Consider the following 20,161-nt stretch of genomic DNA (forward strand, 5'->3'; position numbering starts at 1 on the left):
CCATGCTATGCGGGACCATGTTCAAAGTGAACTCAACAGGATGGTGTCTCTAGGGGTAATTACTCCCGTCGCTGACCCCTCGGATTGGGTCTCCATCATGGTTGTGGCAATGAAGAAGAATAAAGACGAATTACGGATTTGTATCAATTCTAAGGACTTAAACACAGCCATTAAACGACCTCACTATCCCATGGGCACTGAGATTGTAGCGCAGATGGCTGAAGCAAATGTTTTCACTGTACTAGATGGCAAGAGTTCATTCTGGCAGATTTCGCTGGAACACAACTCCTCTAAGTTAACCACCTTCAGCACACCGTTCGGGCGATACAGATTTCTTCGCATGCTTTTGGCATAAGCTCTGCTAGTGAAGTATTTCAACAAGCTATGGGGCAGTTGTTTGCAGATTACTCATGCTCCATTGTAGTGGCTGACATCCTCGTTGCTGGACGAACTGTCGAAGAACACGATGCTAATCTGACAAAAAGGCCCTGGATCGCGCCAAGGCCATCAACCTCAAGCTAAACCTTCAAAAATGCAAATTCAGGGTAAGTGAGGTGAAATACATAGGCCATGTGTTCACTAAGGACGGCCTAAAAACTGATCCGGCGAAAACCAGTGCCATCAACGAGCTCCCAGCACCCACAGACGTGCTCGGTCAGCAGAGATTCCTTGGCATGGATAACTAGAGTAAATTTATTCCGGACTTCAGTGAAATATCAGCCCCACTGCGCCAGCTTACCCATAAAGACACTGCTTGGGCCTGGCAAGAGCAACAGCAGAGGGCTTTCGACACTCTTAAGCAGCAAATGTCTTGTGCTCCTACTCTCGCTTATTTTGATCCTAAACGACCGATCACACTGACTTGTGATGCTTCACAACATGGACTTGGCACAGCATGTCTTCAGAATGACGTTAGTGGCAATAAGCCTGTTGCCTATGCCTCGCGCACTATGACCGACACAGAATAACGCTATGCCCAAATTGAAAAAGAGCTGCTAGCAGTTGTTTTCGCCTGCAAGAAATTTAACGGCTTTATCTTCGGACATACGGTCACGATTGAAACTGACCACCAGCCTCTGGTTTGTTTAAGAAGAAACTGCAGATGCTGGAAAATCGAAGGTAGACAAAATTGCTGGAGAAACTCAGCGGGTGAGGCAGCATCTATGGAGCGAAGGAAATAGGCAATGTTTCAGGTCGAGACGAGTCTGAAGAAGGGTCTCGACCCGAAACTTTGCCTATTTCCTTTGCTCCATAGATGCTGCCTCACCCGCTGAGTTTCTCCAGCATTTTTGTCTACCTACCTCTGAAGCCACCATCCTATGGGCTAAAAACATGTTTTACTGGCCTGGTATGGCTGAATACATCAGCGAGAATGTGGCGTCCTGTGCAGTGTGTAACAGTTTGGCACCTCATCAACAAAAGCAACCACTTCTTTCACCTCCGGCTCCTGTCCTCCCGTAGGCAACCGACATCTTTGAATGGCATGGCAAGCAGTACCTGGTACTTGTCGACTCGTATTCTGGATGGTTTGACATCGATTTTCTTAGCAGCCCCACTTCTCGCAGGGTAGTTTTGAAGCTTGCTCGCCATTTTGTAGACCACAGAGCTCCTTATCTAATAATGGCAGTCAATTTACCAGCCAACACTTCAAGGAGTTTACTGTACGCTGGGGTTTTCGCCACATCACCAGCAGCCTTGAATATCCACAGTAGAATGGACTAGCTGAGCGGGCTGTCAGGAGTGCTAAACAACTCATGGAACGATCGCACAGAGCTAATTCCGACATGTACCTGGATCTGCTCAACCTACGCAACATCTCCCGCGACCAATTTTGGGTTCACCTGCTTAACGTTTATTGTCAAGGCAGACCCGAGCCAAGGTGCCTGTGGCAGATCAGGCATTGATCCCGCAGGTGGTTCCACCATCGGAAATCCAGTCAAGGCTGCAACAACAGTGTGACATTCAGAAACAGTGGTACGACAAAACAAGTAGGCCGCTGCCACCATTAACCATGGTTAATGAACCGTGGTTCGTTTGCAAACTGACAAAGGCCATGACCGTATCGGTGTAATTTCTGGAACTGCTTCTGAGCCACGCTCATATCTGATTGGTGCTGATGGCGTAACAGACAGCATATCCTGCCTTTGAATGAGCCGGCTCCACCTCCGTATTATCCCGACCATACGTATACTTCCGCCCATGTCCAGCAGCATCGATCTGCCTGCACCAGCACAACAACCCACTTCTGGAGCGGCTGCTCTGCCAATGGCGAGGCCCCCTCCGCTACTGTGCTACAGTCCCCTGTTTCGTCACCGGGAATGTTGTTTCAATCTCCGTCACCAGTCAAACCACCGACTGTCCCCGGTGGGGAGACAAAGATGTTTTTTATTGCACACATGCTGGTCGTGTTTACAAGCCCACCGTGAAGTACCTGGGCTATGTTTGACTTTCCTCCATCTTATTATCAATTGCAATGCATGCCTTATTTAGTCAATGGTTTTGTACTGACATTTAATTCTTTAAGAGGGAGGATGTAGCTCAGTGTCACTCATTCTATGAGTCATACTTGTAGCTCCGCCCACTAGTTTAACAGAAAGCTCCTGGTCCCTTTCATCCTAAATTCCAGTGTATACAAGCACAGTCACTACATTCTTTCAATGTATGACAGTCCAGCCCGGGAATTAACCTTGTGAACCTACGCTGCACTACCTCAATAGTAAGAATGTTCTTCTTCAAATTTGGAGACCAAAACTGCACACAATACTCAAGGTGTGGTCTCACCACGTCCTGTACAACTGCAAGATCTCTTTGCTCCTATACTCAACTCGTGTTATGATGGCCAACTCGTGTTCGCTTTCTTCACTGCCTGCTGTACCTGTATGCTTCCTTTCAGTGAGTTATGTACAAGCACACCCAGGTCTCGTTGCACCACTCCTTCTCCCAACCTGACACCATTCAGATAATAATCTGCCTTCCTGTTCCCTTTCATGCCATGCATCTGCCCACTCACCCAACCTGTCCAAGTCACTCTGCTCCTCATAGCATCCTCCTCACCGTTCACACTGCCACCCAGCTTTGTGTCATCTGCAAAAATGCTAATGTTACTTTTAATCCCTTCATCCAAATTATTAATGTATATTGTCTGTTGTTTTTGCACAATCCGCAGGCATTGCCACTTTCATTTCATTGCACATCTTGTACGAGTATGTGACAAATAAAGTTGGCTTGACTTAAATAACTCCAGTGCCAGCACCGAGCCTTGCGGTACCCCACTAGTCACTGCCAGCCATTCTGAAAGGGACCCATTAATCCCAATTTGTTTCCTGATCACCATTGTGTCCACAATTTCTAGTCACTTCCTTAAGTACCCTGGGGTGCAGACCATCAGGCCCTGGGGAGTTATCAGCCTTCAGTCCCATCAATCTACCCAACACCATTTCCTGCCTAATGTGAATGTCCTTTAGTTCCGTCGTCACACCAGATCCTTGTGTCTTCTTTAGTGAACGGATCCAAAGTACCTGTTCAACATGTCTGCCATTTCCTTGTTCCCCATAATAAATCCACCCGTTTGTCTTCAAGGGTCCCACATTTGTCTTAACTATTTTTTTACTCTTCACATACCTAAAGAAGCTTTTATTATCCTCCTTTATGTTCTTGACTAGCTTACCTTCGTACCTCATCTTTTCTCTCCGTATATCCTTTTTAGTTATCTTCTGTTGCTCTTTAAACGTTTATCAATCCTGATACTGACTCCACATCTCCTAATTCCATGTCACCACTCGCAAGGGACTGAATTTCATTCCTTACCAACAGAGCTACCCCACCCCCTCTGCCCGCCTGTCTGTCTTTTCAATAGGACGCATACCCTTGCATATTCAGTTCCCAGCTCTGGTCCTCTTGCAGCCATGCCTCTGTAATTCCCACAACATCATACTTGCCAATTTCTAACTGAGCCTCAAGCTCGTCCACTATATTTCTTATACTTCGCGCATTCATATACAACATTTTAACTTTTGTATTCATCCCCCTCTCACACCAGTCACTATTGCCCCTGACCTTACTCTCTTATCCCTTCTTGAACTTTCCTTCCCATTAATTCGGAAGTCTTTTGTAACTTTTCCTGTACTCACTTCCCCCTTAACTCCATCTTTATACTCCCAATTTGTCAACCCCCCCCCCCCCCCCCCGCCCCGCTATTTAGTTTAAACCAACACGTGTAGCATGACAGGGATATATGAAACTGATGGGGATCTAGATGCCATCCTTATCTAGGCAGTTGGCTGCTTCTGTATGGTCATTACATTTCTTTAAAACACTCACCAGTCTTTGTGAGGACATTCACTGCCATGGTTGTGAAGTCTTTAGTGCAAGCGGCTCGAGTCTGGGGTTCTGTTGGAAGGTCGTAACAACTCACTCCAGTCGCATTGTTCACATACATTGTCTTCCCCACAGACCCATCAAAGTACTGCAGCCATTTTGAAGCTAAACCTTCCCAAGCATCACCTTCACAGGTCTCCACACAAACCTCTGCCCCATCAGGTAACGCTCCTGGGTGAATACATGTGGCGTCAGATTCCTCCCGCCTCACCACCAAGTCTCCAACCGATTGGTTGTTCGCTTCAACGGCTCCATCACTGTGGGCCTGGTCATCAATGTGCAGCTGAGTCTGTGTACTGGTCCCAACTTCAGTTACAGCACCAGACAATGTCCCTGGACAAGGCCCTCTGTGAATCACAGCAAGGGTGCTTTCTCTTTCAGTGCAGCTTTCCTGACACTCCTCTCGACCGACACCTTTTTCAGACTCTGCTGCTGCTGAGAGGATTGGTTCTGGAGGTGAACATGTTGCTGATTCCTCTCCCAGTTGCAGCAGCCTCCAGGAGCTCCGGCACAGAGGAGAACAGTCTGCCAAACTCCCAACAGTGGGCTCGTAATTCTTCTCTCCCTCACATTGGCCATGTTTTAATCTGGACAACTTTGCAGCCAAGGTTCTTGGTTCAAGGTTCTTGGTTTGTGAATGAGTAGGTGGGGCAATATTACTGGGCAATACTTTGGGTACATGTTCAGCTGTCAAGCTGATGTCACGAGAACACAAAGTCGTAAGAAACCCATCATAGCCAGGCTGGTCGTGCAGTAAACTCTCCGTCTGGGTGTTATCAGTGCACCGAGCCTGCTTCACATTTCCTGCCTCTTTGATTCCTGTCACATTCTCGAGTCGGGATGTCATGTTGGGATCGCGGTGAGATAGCACAGTGCCTTGGGAGGAGCTGCCTCTGTCCTGACCACCACCCTTTGCGTATTCCCTTCTGAAGGCATCCAATGATCCGGTAATTGGAGGCATGCTCAGCTTTCTGTGGAACCTGGCCTGAGCATAGACACAGCTAGCAGCATCTCTGCTCCTGGACTCCGGTGCCAAGCCCATCCCAGGTGTGATCATAGATTCAGCAACCTCGTGAGACTGCCAACTACTCGGAATTTCCTGACCTTTATTCACACGTGTTTGGGGTGGGATTTTCCTGGTGGTGCTCCATAGCGCTCTGCCCCCAGACGAGAGCTGCCTTTGTCCCTTCTTCAACCTCTCGTTAGTATCCCAGGCACTCATGGGACCTGGGTGGCAGAGGTCACTGTCCACAGAGCTTGTGTTTGCAAGCTCACACGCTTTCATCTGCTTGGGGATGACATGGGTTATGAGACCTGTGACACAAAGTTCCACTCCAACTCCCTGAACCTTCCCGTGTGCCTGCTTTCCCGATACCCCTCCCTGCCCTGTCTGTGAGCCACCAGTGTCCCCTGCTGCTCCCTGCACCCCCTCTCCCGGTGACGAGGTCTCACTCTCATAAGCAGCAGCAAGCTGCTGAATGCCATCTCCTTGTGCCAGCACGCTCTGTGTGCTGTGCTCCTCCTCTGCCCGCTGGGTCTCAGGACTGTCACACACACTTACTTTGCCCAGGGGGCTATCACATGGGGTCACGCCACACACATTTGTCTGCTGACCAGCAATGTGCCGGTGACATCTTGGGGCTTCAGTAGAGTGTGGGGCAGTGCCCAAAGGTTCTTCACCTTCCACATCCAATGCCCCATCCTTCTCAACAGTGGCAGCATCCTCCTGAGAAGTGTCTGGTACAGCAGCTTGCCTGTGCACACACTTCGACTGCACTGCTGTCCTTTCATTAATGAACGCTGGCTGTGGGTTGAGTGTAGGCAGCTGGAGAGTTTGTTGCTCCTCAGAGGGGTCCAGCAGTAGTTGGTGTTTGGACAGGAAGGCACGGACCCCCTCTTCCAGACAGCTGAGCAGCAGGTCCCACGCGGTGAACTCCAGCAGGGTGCGCCCAGTCTCCCAGCACGCATCGTACTGGCTATGGCCACAGCTAATGTTGATGATGTAGACAGGGTGCAGGTCAGAGGCTGCACGGGTGCCAATGCATGGGCCTGCCCTGCAGATTGCACTGTGCCGGTGGATCAGCAGGTCCAGCTGCTTGTGCACACGCGTCTTCAGCACCAGCCGCCCGTTGATGAAGATCAGGCGCTGGGCCTTGGTGTGGTGGCCCTCACGGCAGATGTAGCCCCTCATGAGGAAGTGGCCATTAGAGTGCTGGACAGGGCCCAGAGCTGCCGCCTTTTGCGCCCCGTAGATCTGAGCAAAGCGAGCTGGCACGTTGCTGGCTTTGGGGAGCCGTACCACCAGGGAGCCGGCGGCAGCGGCAGAGGCCTCGTTCCGCACGGTGAAGGAGACACCCGGGTGCAGGAGGCTGAGGGCCTGGACCCTGTGGCGGATCTGCTCCCACTCCAGGCCCTGCCCCATGCGGCGGCTCCTCACCGGCAAGCGGTGGAACAGGCCGCACACCGTGACAGTGGTGCCGGGGCTGGGCCGCGGAGTCTCTGCCTCGTACACTGGCCGTGCTTGACCGTCCCGGAACAGCTTGACCCAGGTCTGGCTGCCCCCACCCTTAGGCCTGCTCACTACCTCCAGCACGGACGACAGGTCAGCAATGCTGGCCAGGGCCTCGCCACGGCAACCCGGGCCCACGTCAGCCTCAGCCCAGGACCCACTGCTCTCTCCACCACCAGGCCCAGCCCACTCTCCAGCCCAGGCCCCAGCGCCCTCGCCACCCCAGAGCCCTAGAGCCACCCCGGGCCCCCTCTCCTGCCCGGCCCCGGGTCCTACAGCAGGCTCCGCCTCAGCCCAGGCCCCGGGCCCTACTCCAGGGCCCTGTGTGTGGCCGGGCCCCGCCTCAGGCCGGGCCGCGCGCCCGCTGTGGTAGCGCGCTCCCGCCAGCTCCGCGGCCGCGCGCTCCAGCCCCGCGCCGTTGTCCGCCACCTGCACGCGCCCGCCCTGCGCGTGCACGCGCGCCGCCGCACAGCCGCAGCCGGCCGCCAGGCTGTTGAGCAGCAGCTCCTCCAGGCAGCGGCCGAGCGTCGGCACCGTCACGGCAGAGCGCAGCAAGGCCCGCACGCCACCCGGCAAGGAGTGCAGCGCGACCGGCCGCCGCTCCTCGCCCATCGCAGCGCCTCGCCTCGCCCTGCAGGCCCCGTTACTGTGGCAACGCAGCCCCGGCACCGCGCGAGCGACACCCCCCCCCCCCCCCCCGCGCCCGAGAGGACTGTAGGAGTTGTAGTTGGTGAGTACCCTTCGGCGCGTGCGCAGCACACCGCGCTGAGGCCGATGGGAGATGTTGTTCCATTTGATGCTGCGGCGCATGCGCACAACGTAGTTGCAGAGAGGACTGTGGGAGTTGTCGTTTGTGCCAAGGGGCAGTTGTGGGGAGATGGACACAAAGTATTGGAGTAACTTAGCAGGACAGGGAGCAACTCTGGAGAGAAGGAATGAGGGACGTTTCGGATCGACACCATTCTTCAGACTGAGAGTCAGGGGAGATGCAAATGTAAAGAGTAGGAAGGAAGTTCAGATGCTGGTTTAAACCAGAGACGAAACCTGAAACGCACCCAATCCTTCTCTCCAGAGATGCTGCCTGTCCCTCTGAGTTGCTCCAGCATTTTGTGTCTACCTTAAGAAAAACGTAAGATTCTATGTTTCTTTGATTCTATGTTTCAATGATGCAATGTTTAGAAACAAAGAAAGAAACGTAGATAAATACGTGCAAGAGTAGGCCATTTGGCCCTTCCAACCAGCACCGCCATTCATTGTGATCATGGCTGATCATCCACACTCAGTACCCCGTTCCTGCCTTCTCCCCATATCCCCTGACTCCGCTATCTTTAAGAGCTCTATCCAACTCTCTCTTGAAAGCATACAGAGAATTGGCCTCCACTGCCGTCTGAGGTAGAGAATTCCACAGACTCACAACCTTCTGTGTGAAAAAGTGTTTCCTCATCTCCGTTCTAAATGGCTTACCCCTTATTCTTAAACAGTGGCCCCTGGTTCTGGACTCCCCCAACATCGGGAACATGTTTAACTGACATGTTGGTCTGGCTCGCCTCAATGGAGCTGCAGGTCTAAAAGACATACGGCAGAAGAGAAGAAGGGAACATGTTTCCTGCGTCTACCGTGTCCAAACCCTTAATAATCTTATATGTTTCACTAAGAATCCCTCTCATCCTTCTAAATTCCAAAGTATACGAGCCCAGCCTCTCCATTTTATCAACATATGACAGTCCCGCCATCCTGGGAATTAACCTCGTGAACCTACGCTGCACACCCTCAATAGCAAGAATGTCCTTCCTCAAATTTGGAGACCGAAACTGCACATAATACTGCAGGTGTGGTCTCACTAGGGCCCTGCACAACTGCAGAAGGACCTCTTTGCTCCTATACTCAACTCTTCTTGTTATGAAGGCCAACATGCCATTCACTTTCTTCACTGCCTGCTGTACCTACCTGCATGCTTACTTTCATTGACTGATGAACAAGGGCCCCCAGATCTCATTGTACTTCCCTTTTTCCCAACTTGACACCATTCAGATATTAATCTGCCTTCCTGATTTTGCCACCAAAGTGGATAACTTAGGGACGACAGATGGCACAATGGGCTAAGTGTTCGGCTGGCGACCGGAAGGTAGCCGGTTCGAATCTCGCTTGGAGTGCATACTGTCGTTGTGTCCTTGGGCAAGACACTTCACCCACCTTTGCCTGTGTGTGAATGTGTGAGAGTGATCGGTGGTGGTCGGAGGGGCCGTAGGCGCAGATTGGCAGCCACGCTTCCGTCAGTCTGCCCCAGGGCAGCTGTGGCTACAGAAGTAGCTTACCACCACCGAGTGTGACTGAGGAGTGAATGAATAATGCGATGTAAAGCGCCTTGAGTATTAGAAAGGCACTATATAAATCCCATCCATTATTATTATTATTATAACTTCACATTTATCCACATTAAACTGCATCTGCCATGCATCTGCCCATTCACCAACCTGTCCAAGTCATCCTGCATCCTCATAGCATCCTCCTCACAGTTCACACTGCCACCCAGCTTTGTGTCATCTGCAAATTTGCTAATGTTACTTTTAATCCATCCAAATCATTGATGCATATTGTAAATAGCTGCGGTCCTAGCACCGAGCTTTGGCTATATTTAAGAGGGAGTTAGATGTGGCCCTTGTGGCTAAGGGGATCAGAGGGTATGGAGAGAAGGCAGGTACGGGATACTGAGTTGGATGATCAGCCATGATCATATTGAATGGCGGTGCAGGCTCGAAGGGCCGAATGGCCTACTCCTGCACCTAATTTCTATGTTTCTATGTTTCTATGTTACCCTATTAGCCACTGCCTGCCATTCTGAAAGGGACCCGTTAATCCCTACTCTTTGTTTCCTGTCTGCCAACCACTTCTCTATCCATGTCAACACTCTACCCCCAATACCATGTGCCATAATTTTGCTCACTAATCACCTATGTGGGATCTTATCAAATGCTTTCTGAAAGTCCAGGTACACTACATCCACTGGCTCTCCCTTGTCCATTTTCTTAGTCACATCTTCAAAAAATTCCAGAAGATTAGTCAAGCATGATTTCCCCTTCGTAAATCCATGCTGACTCGGACCGATCCTGTTACTGCTATCCAAATGTGCGGCTATCTCATCTTTTATAATTGACTCCAGCACCTTCCCCACCACCGATGTCAGGCTAACTGGTCTATAGTTCCCCGTTTTCTCTCTCCCGCCTTTCTTAAAAAGTGGGATAGCATTAGCTACCCTCCAATCCACAGGAACAGATCCTGAGTCTATAGAACATTGGAAAATTATCACCAATGCATCCACTATTTCTAGAGCCACTTCCTTAAGTACCCTGGGATGCATACCATCAGACCCTGGGGATTTATCATCCTTCAGTCCCATCAGTCTATTGAACACCATTTCCTGCCTAATGTGGATTTCCTTCAGTTCCTCTGTCACCCCAGATCCTCTGGCCACTACTATATCAGGAAGATTGTGTCCTCCTTAGTGAAGACAGATCCAAAGTACCTGTTCAACTCATCTGCCATTTCCTTGTTCCCCATAATAAATTCACCTTTTTTCGGTCTTCAAGGGTCCAATTTTGGTCTTAACTAATTTTTTCCTCTTCCATATAACCATATAACAATTACAGCACGGAAACAGGCCATCTCGGCCCTTCTAGTCCGTGCCGAACACGTATTCTCCCCTAGTCCCATCTACCTGCACTCAGACCATAACCCTCCATTCCTTTCCCGTCCATATAACTATCCAATTTATTTTTAAATGATAAAATCGAACCTGCCTCCACCACTTCCACTGGAAGCTCATTCCACACAGCTACCACTCTCTGAGTAAAGAAGTTCCCCCTCATGTTACCCCTAAACTTCTGTCCCTTAATTTTCAAGTCATGTCCTCTTGTTTGAATCTTCCCTACTCTCAGTGGGAAAAGCTTATCCACATCAACTCTGTCTATCCCTCTCATCATTTTAAAGACCTCTATCAAGTCCCCCCTTAACCTTCTGCGCTCCAAAGAATAAAGACCTAACTTGTTCAACCTTTTTCTGTAATTTAGTTGCTGAAACCCAGGCAACATTCTAGTAAATCTCCTCTGTACGCTCTCTATTTTGTTGACATCCTTCCTATAATTAGGCGACCAAAATTGTACACCATACTCCAGAATTAGCCTCACCAATGCCTTGTACAATTTTAACATTACATCCCAACTTCTATACTCAATGCTCTGATTTATAAAGGCCAGCACACCAAAAGCTTTCTTTACCACCCTATCTACATGAGATTCCACCTTCAGGGAACTGTGCACAGTTATTCCCAGATCCCTCTGTTCAACTGCATTCTTCAATTCCCTACCATTTACCATGTATGTCCTATTTTGATTTGTCCTGCCAAGATGTAGCACCTCACACTTATCAGCATTAAACTCCATCTGCCATCTTTCAGCCCACTCTTCCAACTGGCATAAATCTCTCTGTAGACTTTGAAAATCTACTTCATTATCCACACCACCACCTATCTTAGTATCATCTGCATACTTACTAATCCAATTTACCACACCATCATCCAGATCATTGATGTACATGACAAACAACAGTGGACCCAACACAGATCCCTGTGGCACCCCACTAGTCACTGGCCTCCAACCTGACAAACAGCCATCCGCCATTACTCCCTGGCATCTCCCATTCATCTTCACATACCTAAAGAAGCTTTTACAATCCTGCTTTATATTCTTGGCTAGCTTAACTTCGTACCGCATCTTTTCTCCCCGTATTGTCTTTTTGGTTATCTTCTGTTGTTCTTTAAACATTACCCAATCCTCTTGCTTCCCGCTTATCTTTGCTACGTTGTACTTCTTCGCTTTAAGAGTCGGCAATGGCTGATCATTCTCTCCCTCCTAACCCCATTGTGCTGCCTTCTCCCCGTAAGCCCTGCACAGGGCCAGAGTGCATGTTTATTACACCAGGTGTGATGGGTTCAATGTTGTCTTTGCCAGTGGTACCACTGATGGCCAGAGTGGGAAGTTGCTGTTAAAGTTAACGGCATCGTTGAGACGTGGTGTTGAGCAGCTCGTCAGCTCAGATCGGGGCTGGAGACGAAGGCAACGATTACAACCACACCCTGGACAGACTTGGATTATTTACTCTGGAACAACGAAGGCTTAGACCTGACAGGTTTATATAATGAGTCACATTCACCCCTCCTCTCACACTCACTCTCTCCCCTCCCCCTCACACTCACCTGCTCATCACTCAACCTCTCGCGCACACTCACTCACCCCACATCACACTGTCTCAGTTCAATTTAGTTTTTCCAGTTATAGAATCATAGAGAGATACAGTGTGGAATCAGGCCCTTCGGCCCAACTCGCCCGCACCGGCCAACATGTCCCAGCTACCCTAGTCCCACTCACCTGCGCTTGGTCCATATCCCTCCAAACCTGTCCTATCCATGTACCTGTCTAACTGTTTCTTAAACGATGGGATAGTCCCAGCCTCAACTACCTCCTCTGGCACTCACTACCCTCTGTGTGAAAAAATTACCCACTCCTCGAATTCCTATTAAATCTTTTCCCCTTCACCTTGAACGTATGTCCTCTGGTCCTCAATTCACCTACTCTGGGCAAGAGACTCTGTGCATCTACCCGATTTATTCCTCTCATGATTTTATATACCTCTATAAGATCTCCCCTCATCAATATACAATAGGCGCAGGGGTAGGCCATTCGGCCCTTCGAGCCAGCACTGCCATTCGAGCCAGCACTGCCATTCACTGTGATCATCCACACTCAGTACCCCATTCCTGCCTTTTCCCCATATCCCCTATACCTCTACAAGATCTCCTCCTATGCTCCATGGAATAGAGACCCAGCCTACTCAACCTCTCCTTAGACTCACACCCTCTAGTCCTGGCAACATCCTCGTAATTTTTTTCTGAACCCTTTCAAGCTTGACAACATCTTTCCTATAACATGGTGCCCAGAACTGAACACAATATTCTAAATGTTGCCTCACCAACATCTTATACAACTGCAACATGACCTCCCAACTTCTATGCTCAATACTCTGACTGATGAAGGTCAAAGTGCCAAAAGCCTTTTTGACCACCTTATCTACATGTGACTACCTGATACCTTCAGGAACCATGCACCTGTACTCCTAGATCACTCTCCTCTACAACACTAACCAGAGGCCTACCATTCACTGTGTAGGTCCTGCCCTTGTTCGACGTCCCAAAATGCAACACCTCACAACCATCTTCACTATCTGCAAAACCACTCACTTTTGTATCATCAGCAAACTTGCTAATCTTGCCCTGTATGTTCTCATCCAAATCATTGATGCAGATGACAAACAGTAACGGGCTCAGCACCGAACCCTGAGGCACACCACTAGTCACAGGCCTCCAGTCCAAGAAGCAACCTTTCACCATCACCCTCTGCTTCCTTCCATGGAGCCAATTTGCTATCCATTCAGCTATCTCTCCTTGGATCCCATGAGATCTAACCTTCCAGAGCAGCCTACCATGCGGAACCTTGTCGAACGCCTGACTGAAGCCCATATATACAACATCTACAGCTCTGCCCTCATCAACCTTCTTGGTTACGTCTTCAAAAAACTCAATCAGATTTGTGAGACACGACCTCCCACGTACAAAACCATGCTGACTATTCCTAATCAACCCTTGTCCATCTAACTGCATGTATATCCTATCCCTCAGAATACTCTCTAGTAACTTTCCAACTACAGATGTTAAGGTCACCGGCCTATAGTTCCCAGCATTTTCCCTGCAGCGCTTCTTGAATAGAGGCACAACATTTGCCACCCTCCAGTCTTCCGGCACCTCTCCTGTATTTAAAGACGACTCGTAAATGTCAACCAGAGCTCCTGCAATTTCCTCTCTAGTTTCCCACAATGTCCTCGGATATATCTGATCAGGCCCTGGAGATTTGTCTACCTTCAAACACGACAGAAACTTCAGTACTTCTTCGACGGTAACACTGACTGTTCTCAAGACTGGAAGTCAGTGACTGCTCCAATTTCCTCCGTCCTACTCTCTTTCTCCTCGATAAATACAGAGGAGAAATACTCATTGAGGACCTTGCCCATCTCCTGTGGCTCCACACAGAGGTGACCGCGAGATCCCACTCTCTCTCTAGTTACCCTCTTCACTATCTATAAAACCACGAACTTTTGTATCATCAGCAAATGTGCTAATCTTTTTATGTATTTATAAAATCTTTTGGGATTGTCTTTTATGCAAACCGCCAGAGCTATTTCCTGGCCCCTTTTTGCCCTTCTGATCTCCTTTTTTAGTTTACTCCTTAGTTCCCGAAACTCCTCCAGGGATGCACTTGATCCCAGCTGCCTATACTGTACCTGTCCCATGCATCCTTCTTGTTTTGACTGTCTCAATTTCCCTCGTCAACCAAGCTTCCTTACATTGAGGAGAGAGTCTGAAGAATGGTTTCAGCCCGAAACGTTGCCTATTTCCTTCGCTCCATAGATGCTGCATCACCCGCTGAGTCTCTCCAGCATTTTTGTCTACCTTCCTTACATTTGCCTGCTTTGCCCTTCACTCTAACAGGGACGCACACATCCTGAGCTATCTTCAGTACACTTTTAAAAACATCCCACTTGGCCGATGTTCCTTTCCAACACCTCACACTTCTCTGTATTGAATTCCATCAACCATTCCTCAGCCCACCTGGCCAATCGATCCAGATCCTGCTGCAATCATTCACAACCATCTTCACTATCTGCAAAACCACTCACTTTTGTATCATCAGCAAACTTGCTAATCTTGCCCTGTATGTTCTCATCTAAATCATTGATGTAGGTGACAAACAGTAACGGGCCCAGCACCGAACCCTGAGGCACACCGGGCAAACCAGTCAGCGGAAAATAATGTTTAGTGCAAGGCAAAGCCAGCCAAGAATCTGGAGGTGTGTGGCAGTCTCCCTCCCCCCACACTCACTCACTCTCCCCATTGGGACTGTATTGAAATATATGTAACTTGGTCGGTGCCGACACTGCACACCAGTGTGCTGAATGCAAAACAAAGAGTCTCACTGAACCAAGTACACGTGACATTAACATATCAGCCCTACTCTCCCCCCTCACACACACTCTCTCCCAATCTCTCTCACCCTCACTCACACTCTCTCTCTCTCTCCCCTCCCTCTCCCCTCCCTCTCACACACATTCTCTCTCCCCCTTCATTCTCTCTCTCTCTCCCCCCCAGGATGAGCCGGTTCATCAACGTTCTCCGCAGTTGGCTGCTGTTGGTTTCTCTCATCGCCGTGGGCAACACGGTGCAGAGCTTCCGAGACCACAGCTTCCTGGCGCACAAACTCTACACCGGCAAGCCTGCGCTCGGTTAGTGACGGGGAGAGGTGGGGGGAGGAGAGGGTGCTGTCTGCTTGTGGTCACTCCAACCGTTCCCTGCTGTCCTCGCCGTGTGTAACTCTCCCCCTCCCTCTCCCCCCCTCTCTCTCTCTCTATCCCCCTCTCACACCCCTATCTCCCCTCTCTCTGGCCCTCACTCTCCCCTCTCCCCTCCCCCTGCCGCCCTCTTTCTCCCCCTCTATCTACCCTCTCCCCTCTCTCTCCGTCACTCACCCCCCTCTCCCCCTCCGTCCCCCCCCTCTCTCACTTCCCCTCTCTCTCTCCCCATCCCCAGTGAATGGGCTGCAGGCTCGGACGTTTGGAGTCTGGACATTGCTGTCATCCATCATCCGCTTGTCCTGCGCTGTGGACATCCAGAACCGCACGTAGGTACCGGCAACCTCTGGCCCCGAACCCTGCCCCCCTGCCTCTGACTGTGGGTCCGTCCGCATTGACCCTGCCCTCCCCTGTCCCACTGGCCGTATTACGGCCGCAGTGTCTGAGGGGCGGCAGCCCGGACAGCAGGATGGGTCAGTGTGGGACGGGGACACAGTGACCAGTGTGTGTGGACCTGTGTGTGGCCGGCGGGGAATAATGGGGACCAGAGACCGCTGACCACTCTGTGGACTGGGCACAGTGACTCGTGACCGCTCTCTGTGGACCGAGCCGGGGGTGGGGAAGTGACCAGTGTGTGTGGGCTTGTGGTGGTGGTGGGACTGGGCCAGGAATAATGAGGGAGACAGTGACTGATGGCCGCTCTGTGTCCCACACTGACCGCTTTGTGTCTCACAGGTTGTATCACATCACTCTCTGGACCTTCATCCTGGCTTTGGGTCACTTTGTGTCCGAGTCGTTGGTTTACCACACGGCACCCATCACCATCGGTGTCATGGCACCGCTACTGGTGGCCGGTAAGTGCACATGTCTACAGCTGACCGTTCCCTCCAGCCAGCATGGTGGCTAACCCACCCATCAATGGCCCTGCATGTTAGTCTCCCTGTCACACCTCCCTCAGTGCACTGAGCAAGAAACAAAGTACTGGAGGAACTCAGCTTCTGAAGACCCTTCTCCCATCCTCTCTGTCCTCAATGCCCTTGAGCTGCTGTGTATTTGTTGAAGATCCCAGCAAGCCTCTGCAGTTGCTTGCGCCTCCCCCAGCGGCTTGTTTGTTTATCACTGAGCATCTGACCAGGGTCTTGTTTCCCACATTGTGCACCATCTGCCACGTTCTCTCTCCATGTACATCCTCCTCACCACTCACTGCCTCTCCACTACGCTCCACACTACGCTCTCCACTCACGTGGAATAATGCTTCCACTAACGCGGACTAAAGGGGCTGTCCCACTTGGGCGACCTTATCCGTGAGTTAAGAAGAGTGTCTTCGACCTTCAAGCTCGAGGGCACTCGCCTGGAAAGCCTCGAGCTGGATCGACCGTCCGCGTTGAAACCGCGAGCAGGATCGACCGACCGCACACACACTCACAAACACATCGCGAAGGCGGGGGCCAGGGATAGCGGGGGTGCGCTGTCTGCGCGATGAAGAGGAAGGTAAACGGCTGCCACAGTGAATGGTAAGGGGGGAGAGAAGTGGAGAGAGGGAGAGAGAAAAGAGGGGGAAGGAGTGGAGACACTTTTACCTACCGGTCGGTTTTCCCCGATCCTGAAAACTCCAATGAGCCAATCGAAATGCCTGGTCAACGAAGGAAATTGCCCTCAACTGCCTGTAACTAGTGACCCCACTCCACTGCACTACGAGTTAAAAAGAACCATGCCGGCCAAATTTTACTCGCGGAAAAATTTTCAACATGTTGAAAAAATATCCGCGACGTCGCTGAGGCCACGAGTATTCGGGAACTTCCCTTGAGCATGAAGGAGAGTTCCAGCGACCTCATAGGACCTCCCAGGACCATGTGTCGACCATGCTGCGAGTTTAAAGGTCGAAGACACTCTTCTAAACTCGCAGATTAGGTTGCCCAAGTGGGACAGGCCCTTAACACTCTCCACTAACGCGGGCTAACACTCTCCACTAACGCGGATTAATAACACTCTCCACTAACGCGGATTAATAACACTCTCCACTAACGCGGGCTAATACTCTCCACTAACGCGGGCTAATACTCTCCACTAACGCGGGCTAATACTCTCCACTAACGCGGGCTAATACTCTCCACTAACGTGGACTAACACTCTCCACTAACGCGGGCTAATACTCTCCACTAACGTGGGCTAATACTCTCCACTAACATGGACTAACACTCTCCACTAACCCTCTCTAGCCCCATTGTTGGAGATTGTGAATGCTTGGGGGCCAGGATTGGGCAGTGTGGCACATCTACCCAATCACTAAACCAACCACATCCTTTCTGCACAGTAACCCATGTACACACACACAGTACATGTGGACTACTGTTTTGTGCTACTTGCCTTTTATCAGCCTTTACGTCCACCTTACCTCCCAGCTAATGCCAAAGGTTACACATGTTTCTGTGGAGCAGTGTTGCCTCGGCCATACCATACAATGTTATGAGTGTCCAGTCACCGTGTCAGTCATTCAGCACAGAAACAGGCCCTTCGACCCATCTTGCCCATGCCCACCAAGGTGCCCCATCTACACTAGTCTCACCTGCCCACATGTGGCACAAATCCCTCTAAATCTTTCCTTTCCATGTCTAAATCTCATTTAAATGTTGTGATAGCGCCTGCCTCAACCTCTGCCAGCTCATTCCATATACCCATCACCCTCGGGTTCCTATTAAATCCTTCCCCCTCTCACCGTAAACCGCATCTCATGTACGGGTGTCAGGAGTTATGGGGAGAAAGCAGAATGGGGTTAGGAGGGAGAGATAGATCAGGCATGATTGAATGGTGGAGTAGGCTTGATGGGCCGAATGGCCTAATTCTACTCCTATTCCTTATGACCTGCAATCTTTAGTTTTGGACTCTCCTTCCCTGGGTAAAAGTCTTTGACCATTCACCTTCTCAGTGCCCGCTGTGATTTTATAATCCTCTATAAACTCACCCCTCCGTCTCCTATGATTTGAGGAATAGATGCAACGTATCCAGCCCTCCTTACAACACAAACCCATGCTAGGAATATCCTTATAAATGTCCTTTGCACAAAGCAGTGATCGTGTGTGACAGAATTGTACACAGATCTCTAAATCTGGTCTCACCACCCTCTTGCACAGTTGTAGCATGACATCCCAACTCATGCCCTGACCGATGAAGGCACGTCTTCACCACCCTGTCTACCTGGGTCGCTACCTGCATGGACTATGTACCTGCATCCTGGGATTCTCCAGGGGTCCCATCGTGTACTGTGCATGATAGGACCCCAGGTACCAAACACCTCACATTTATCTGCCATTCCTCAGCCCATTGGCCTGTTTAATTGAGATCTTAGATAACTTTCTTCACTGTCCACCCCACCACCAATGTGGGTGTCATCCACAACATTATTAACCATGCCACCTACATTCATGGTTATATATATATAAGGAACAACGATGGCCCTAGCACCGATGCCTGAGATACACCACTTGTTACAGGCCTCTGTCTCCTACCTTCAGGCTAACCTTGCATCCATTTGGCTAGCTTACTACACTGGATCTCAGACCAACATACCCATGACCACTATCACGGGTATATTGTCAAAGGCCTTGCTCAAGTCCATGTAGAAAACATCCACTGCCCTGCTCTCATCAGTCTTCTTGGTCTTGGCCTTCCACAGGGGAGCAGCTCTGCATTGCTGGTGCCACCACCCCATCCCACTGACCGTTGACCTTCTGTCCCACAGGCTTCTCCATCCTGGGAATGCTGATGGGATTTCAGTACCTGGGAGAGTCTCAGGAAGTGGCTGCAATCCCATTCAAGAAGAGAAAATGAGCGGAGAGGCAGAGGTGACTGACTGACCCCGCACCCACTCCCCACGGCCACAGGGTGCGGGGTACTGGCCACACTGCTGTCCCTGTCAGTAAATGCTGGTGTTGAAAGCTCCAGTCGCCATGTTTATACCCATCGATGCCCCCCCCCTCCGCCTCCCTCTGCCCCCCCCTCCTCCTCCCCCTGCCCCCCCTCCGCTGCACCCCTCCTCCTCCCGCTGCCCCCCCCTCCTCCTCCCCCCCCCCTCCGCCCACGGAAACCCCGCAAGCGGAGTGGATGATTCCACTCGTGGAAGAGTCTAGAACCAGAGGTCACAGCCACACAATAAAAGCATGTACCTACAAAATAGAGATGAAGAGGAATTTCTTTGGTCAGATAGTGGTGAATCTGTGAAATTTATTGCCACAGATGGCAGTGGAGGCCAAGCAATGAGTGATTTTTAAGGCACAGATTGACAGGATTTGTAAGGGCATCAAATGTTATGGGGAAAAGGTAGAAGAATGGGGATGAGAGGAAAAATAGATCAACCATGATTGAGTGACAGAGTGGAGTCGGTGGGCCGAATGGCCTAATTGTGTTCTTGTGTCTTATGGTCTAATCTTGCCACAAGAGGGTGGCTGGAATCTGGAGCAGAGAGAGAGGGTGGAGTGGGGGCCGAGACTGTTGCCCCTTTGGGTGATTGATGCCATGGACCGAGTGCTGGGAACTAGGGCCTCACTTGCCATGGTTTACCCTGGTGGCGTTGTGACCTTGTGGTGGGGCTGTTCAAAGGTGGCCATACAGCACGGAAACAGGCCCTTCGGCCCAGCTTGCCTATGCCAACCACACACTCAGTGTCGGTGTCTGTGCGGGTCCGTGTCTGCGGGTCAGTGTCGGTGTCTGTGCGGGTCCGTGTCGGTGGGTCAGTGTCGGTGTCTGTGCGGGTCCGTGTCGGTGGGTCAGTGTCGGTGTCTGTGCGGATCCGTGTCGGTGGGTCAGTGTCGGTGTCGGTGCGGG

The 20,161-nt window shown here is 50.7% G+C and overlaps 2 protein-coding genes across 5 annotated transcripts in view; one reads left to right on the forward strand and one right to left on the reverse strand.

The window, feature by feature from the left end:
• The window catches only part of mlh3 (mutL homolog 3), a 36,411-nt gene extending 28,882 nt beyond the window's left edge, over window positions 1–7,529 (reverse strand). For all 4 annotated transcript variants that reach the window (XR_004413126.1, XM_033027442.1, XM_033027439.1 and 1 more), the window contains exon 1: window positions 4,321–7,529. Coding sequence is in view for 3 of the 4 variants with exons in the window: in XM_033027442.1 (XP_032883333.1) it covers window positions 4,321–7,498 (3,178 nt within the window). In the remaining variant the exon portion in view is untranslated. The remainder of the gene's footprint in view (window positions 1–4,320) is intronic.
• Window positions 7,484–19,337, forward strand: erg28 (ergosterol biosynthesis 28 homolog). Its single transcript, XM_033027462.1, has 6 exons — window positions 7,484–7,616; window positions 11,893–12,070; window positions 15,141–15,274; window positions 15,579–15,669; window positions 16,076–16,194; window positions 19,080–19,337. The coding sequence occupies exons 3-6, from the start codon at window positions 15,142–15,144 to the stop codon at window positions 19,166–19,168; spliced, it is 432 nt and encodes a 143-aa protein (XP_032883353.1). The 5' UTR covers window positions 7,484–7,616; window positions 11,893–12,070; window position 15,141; the 3' UTR covers window positions 19,169–19,337.
• The last annotated feature ends 824 nt before the right edge of the window (window positions 19,338–20,161 follow it).

The sequence above is a fragment of the Amblyraja radiata genome, chromosome 9 (genome assembly GCF_010909765.2).
Source record: "Amblyraja radiata isolate CabotCenter1 chromosome 9, sAmbRad1.1.pri, whole genome shotgun sequence".
Classification (NCBI taxonomy): Eukaryota; Metazoa; Chordata; class Chondrichthyes; order Rajiformes; family Rajidae; genus Amblyraja; species Amblyraja radiata.

Coding starts and splice junctions, on each gene's coding strand:
- erg28 (XM_033027462.1), top strand. CDS start 15,142: ATGAGCCGGTTCATCAACGTTCTCCGCAGTTGGCTGCTGTTGGTTTCT. Junction 15,670..16,075: donor GTGGACATCCAGAACCGCAC/GTAGGTACCGGC, acceptor TGTGTCTCACAG/GTTGTATCACATCACTCTCT. Junction 16,195..19,079: donor GGCACCGCTACTGGTGGCCG/GTAAGTGCACAT, acceptor TCTGTCCCACAG/GCTTCTCCATCCTGGGAATG.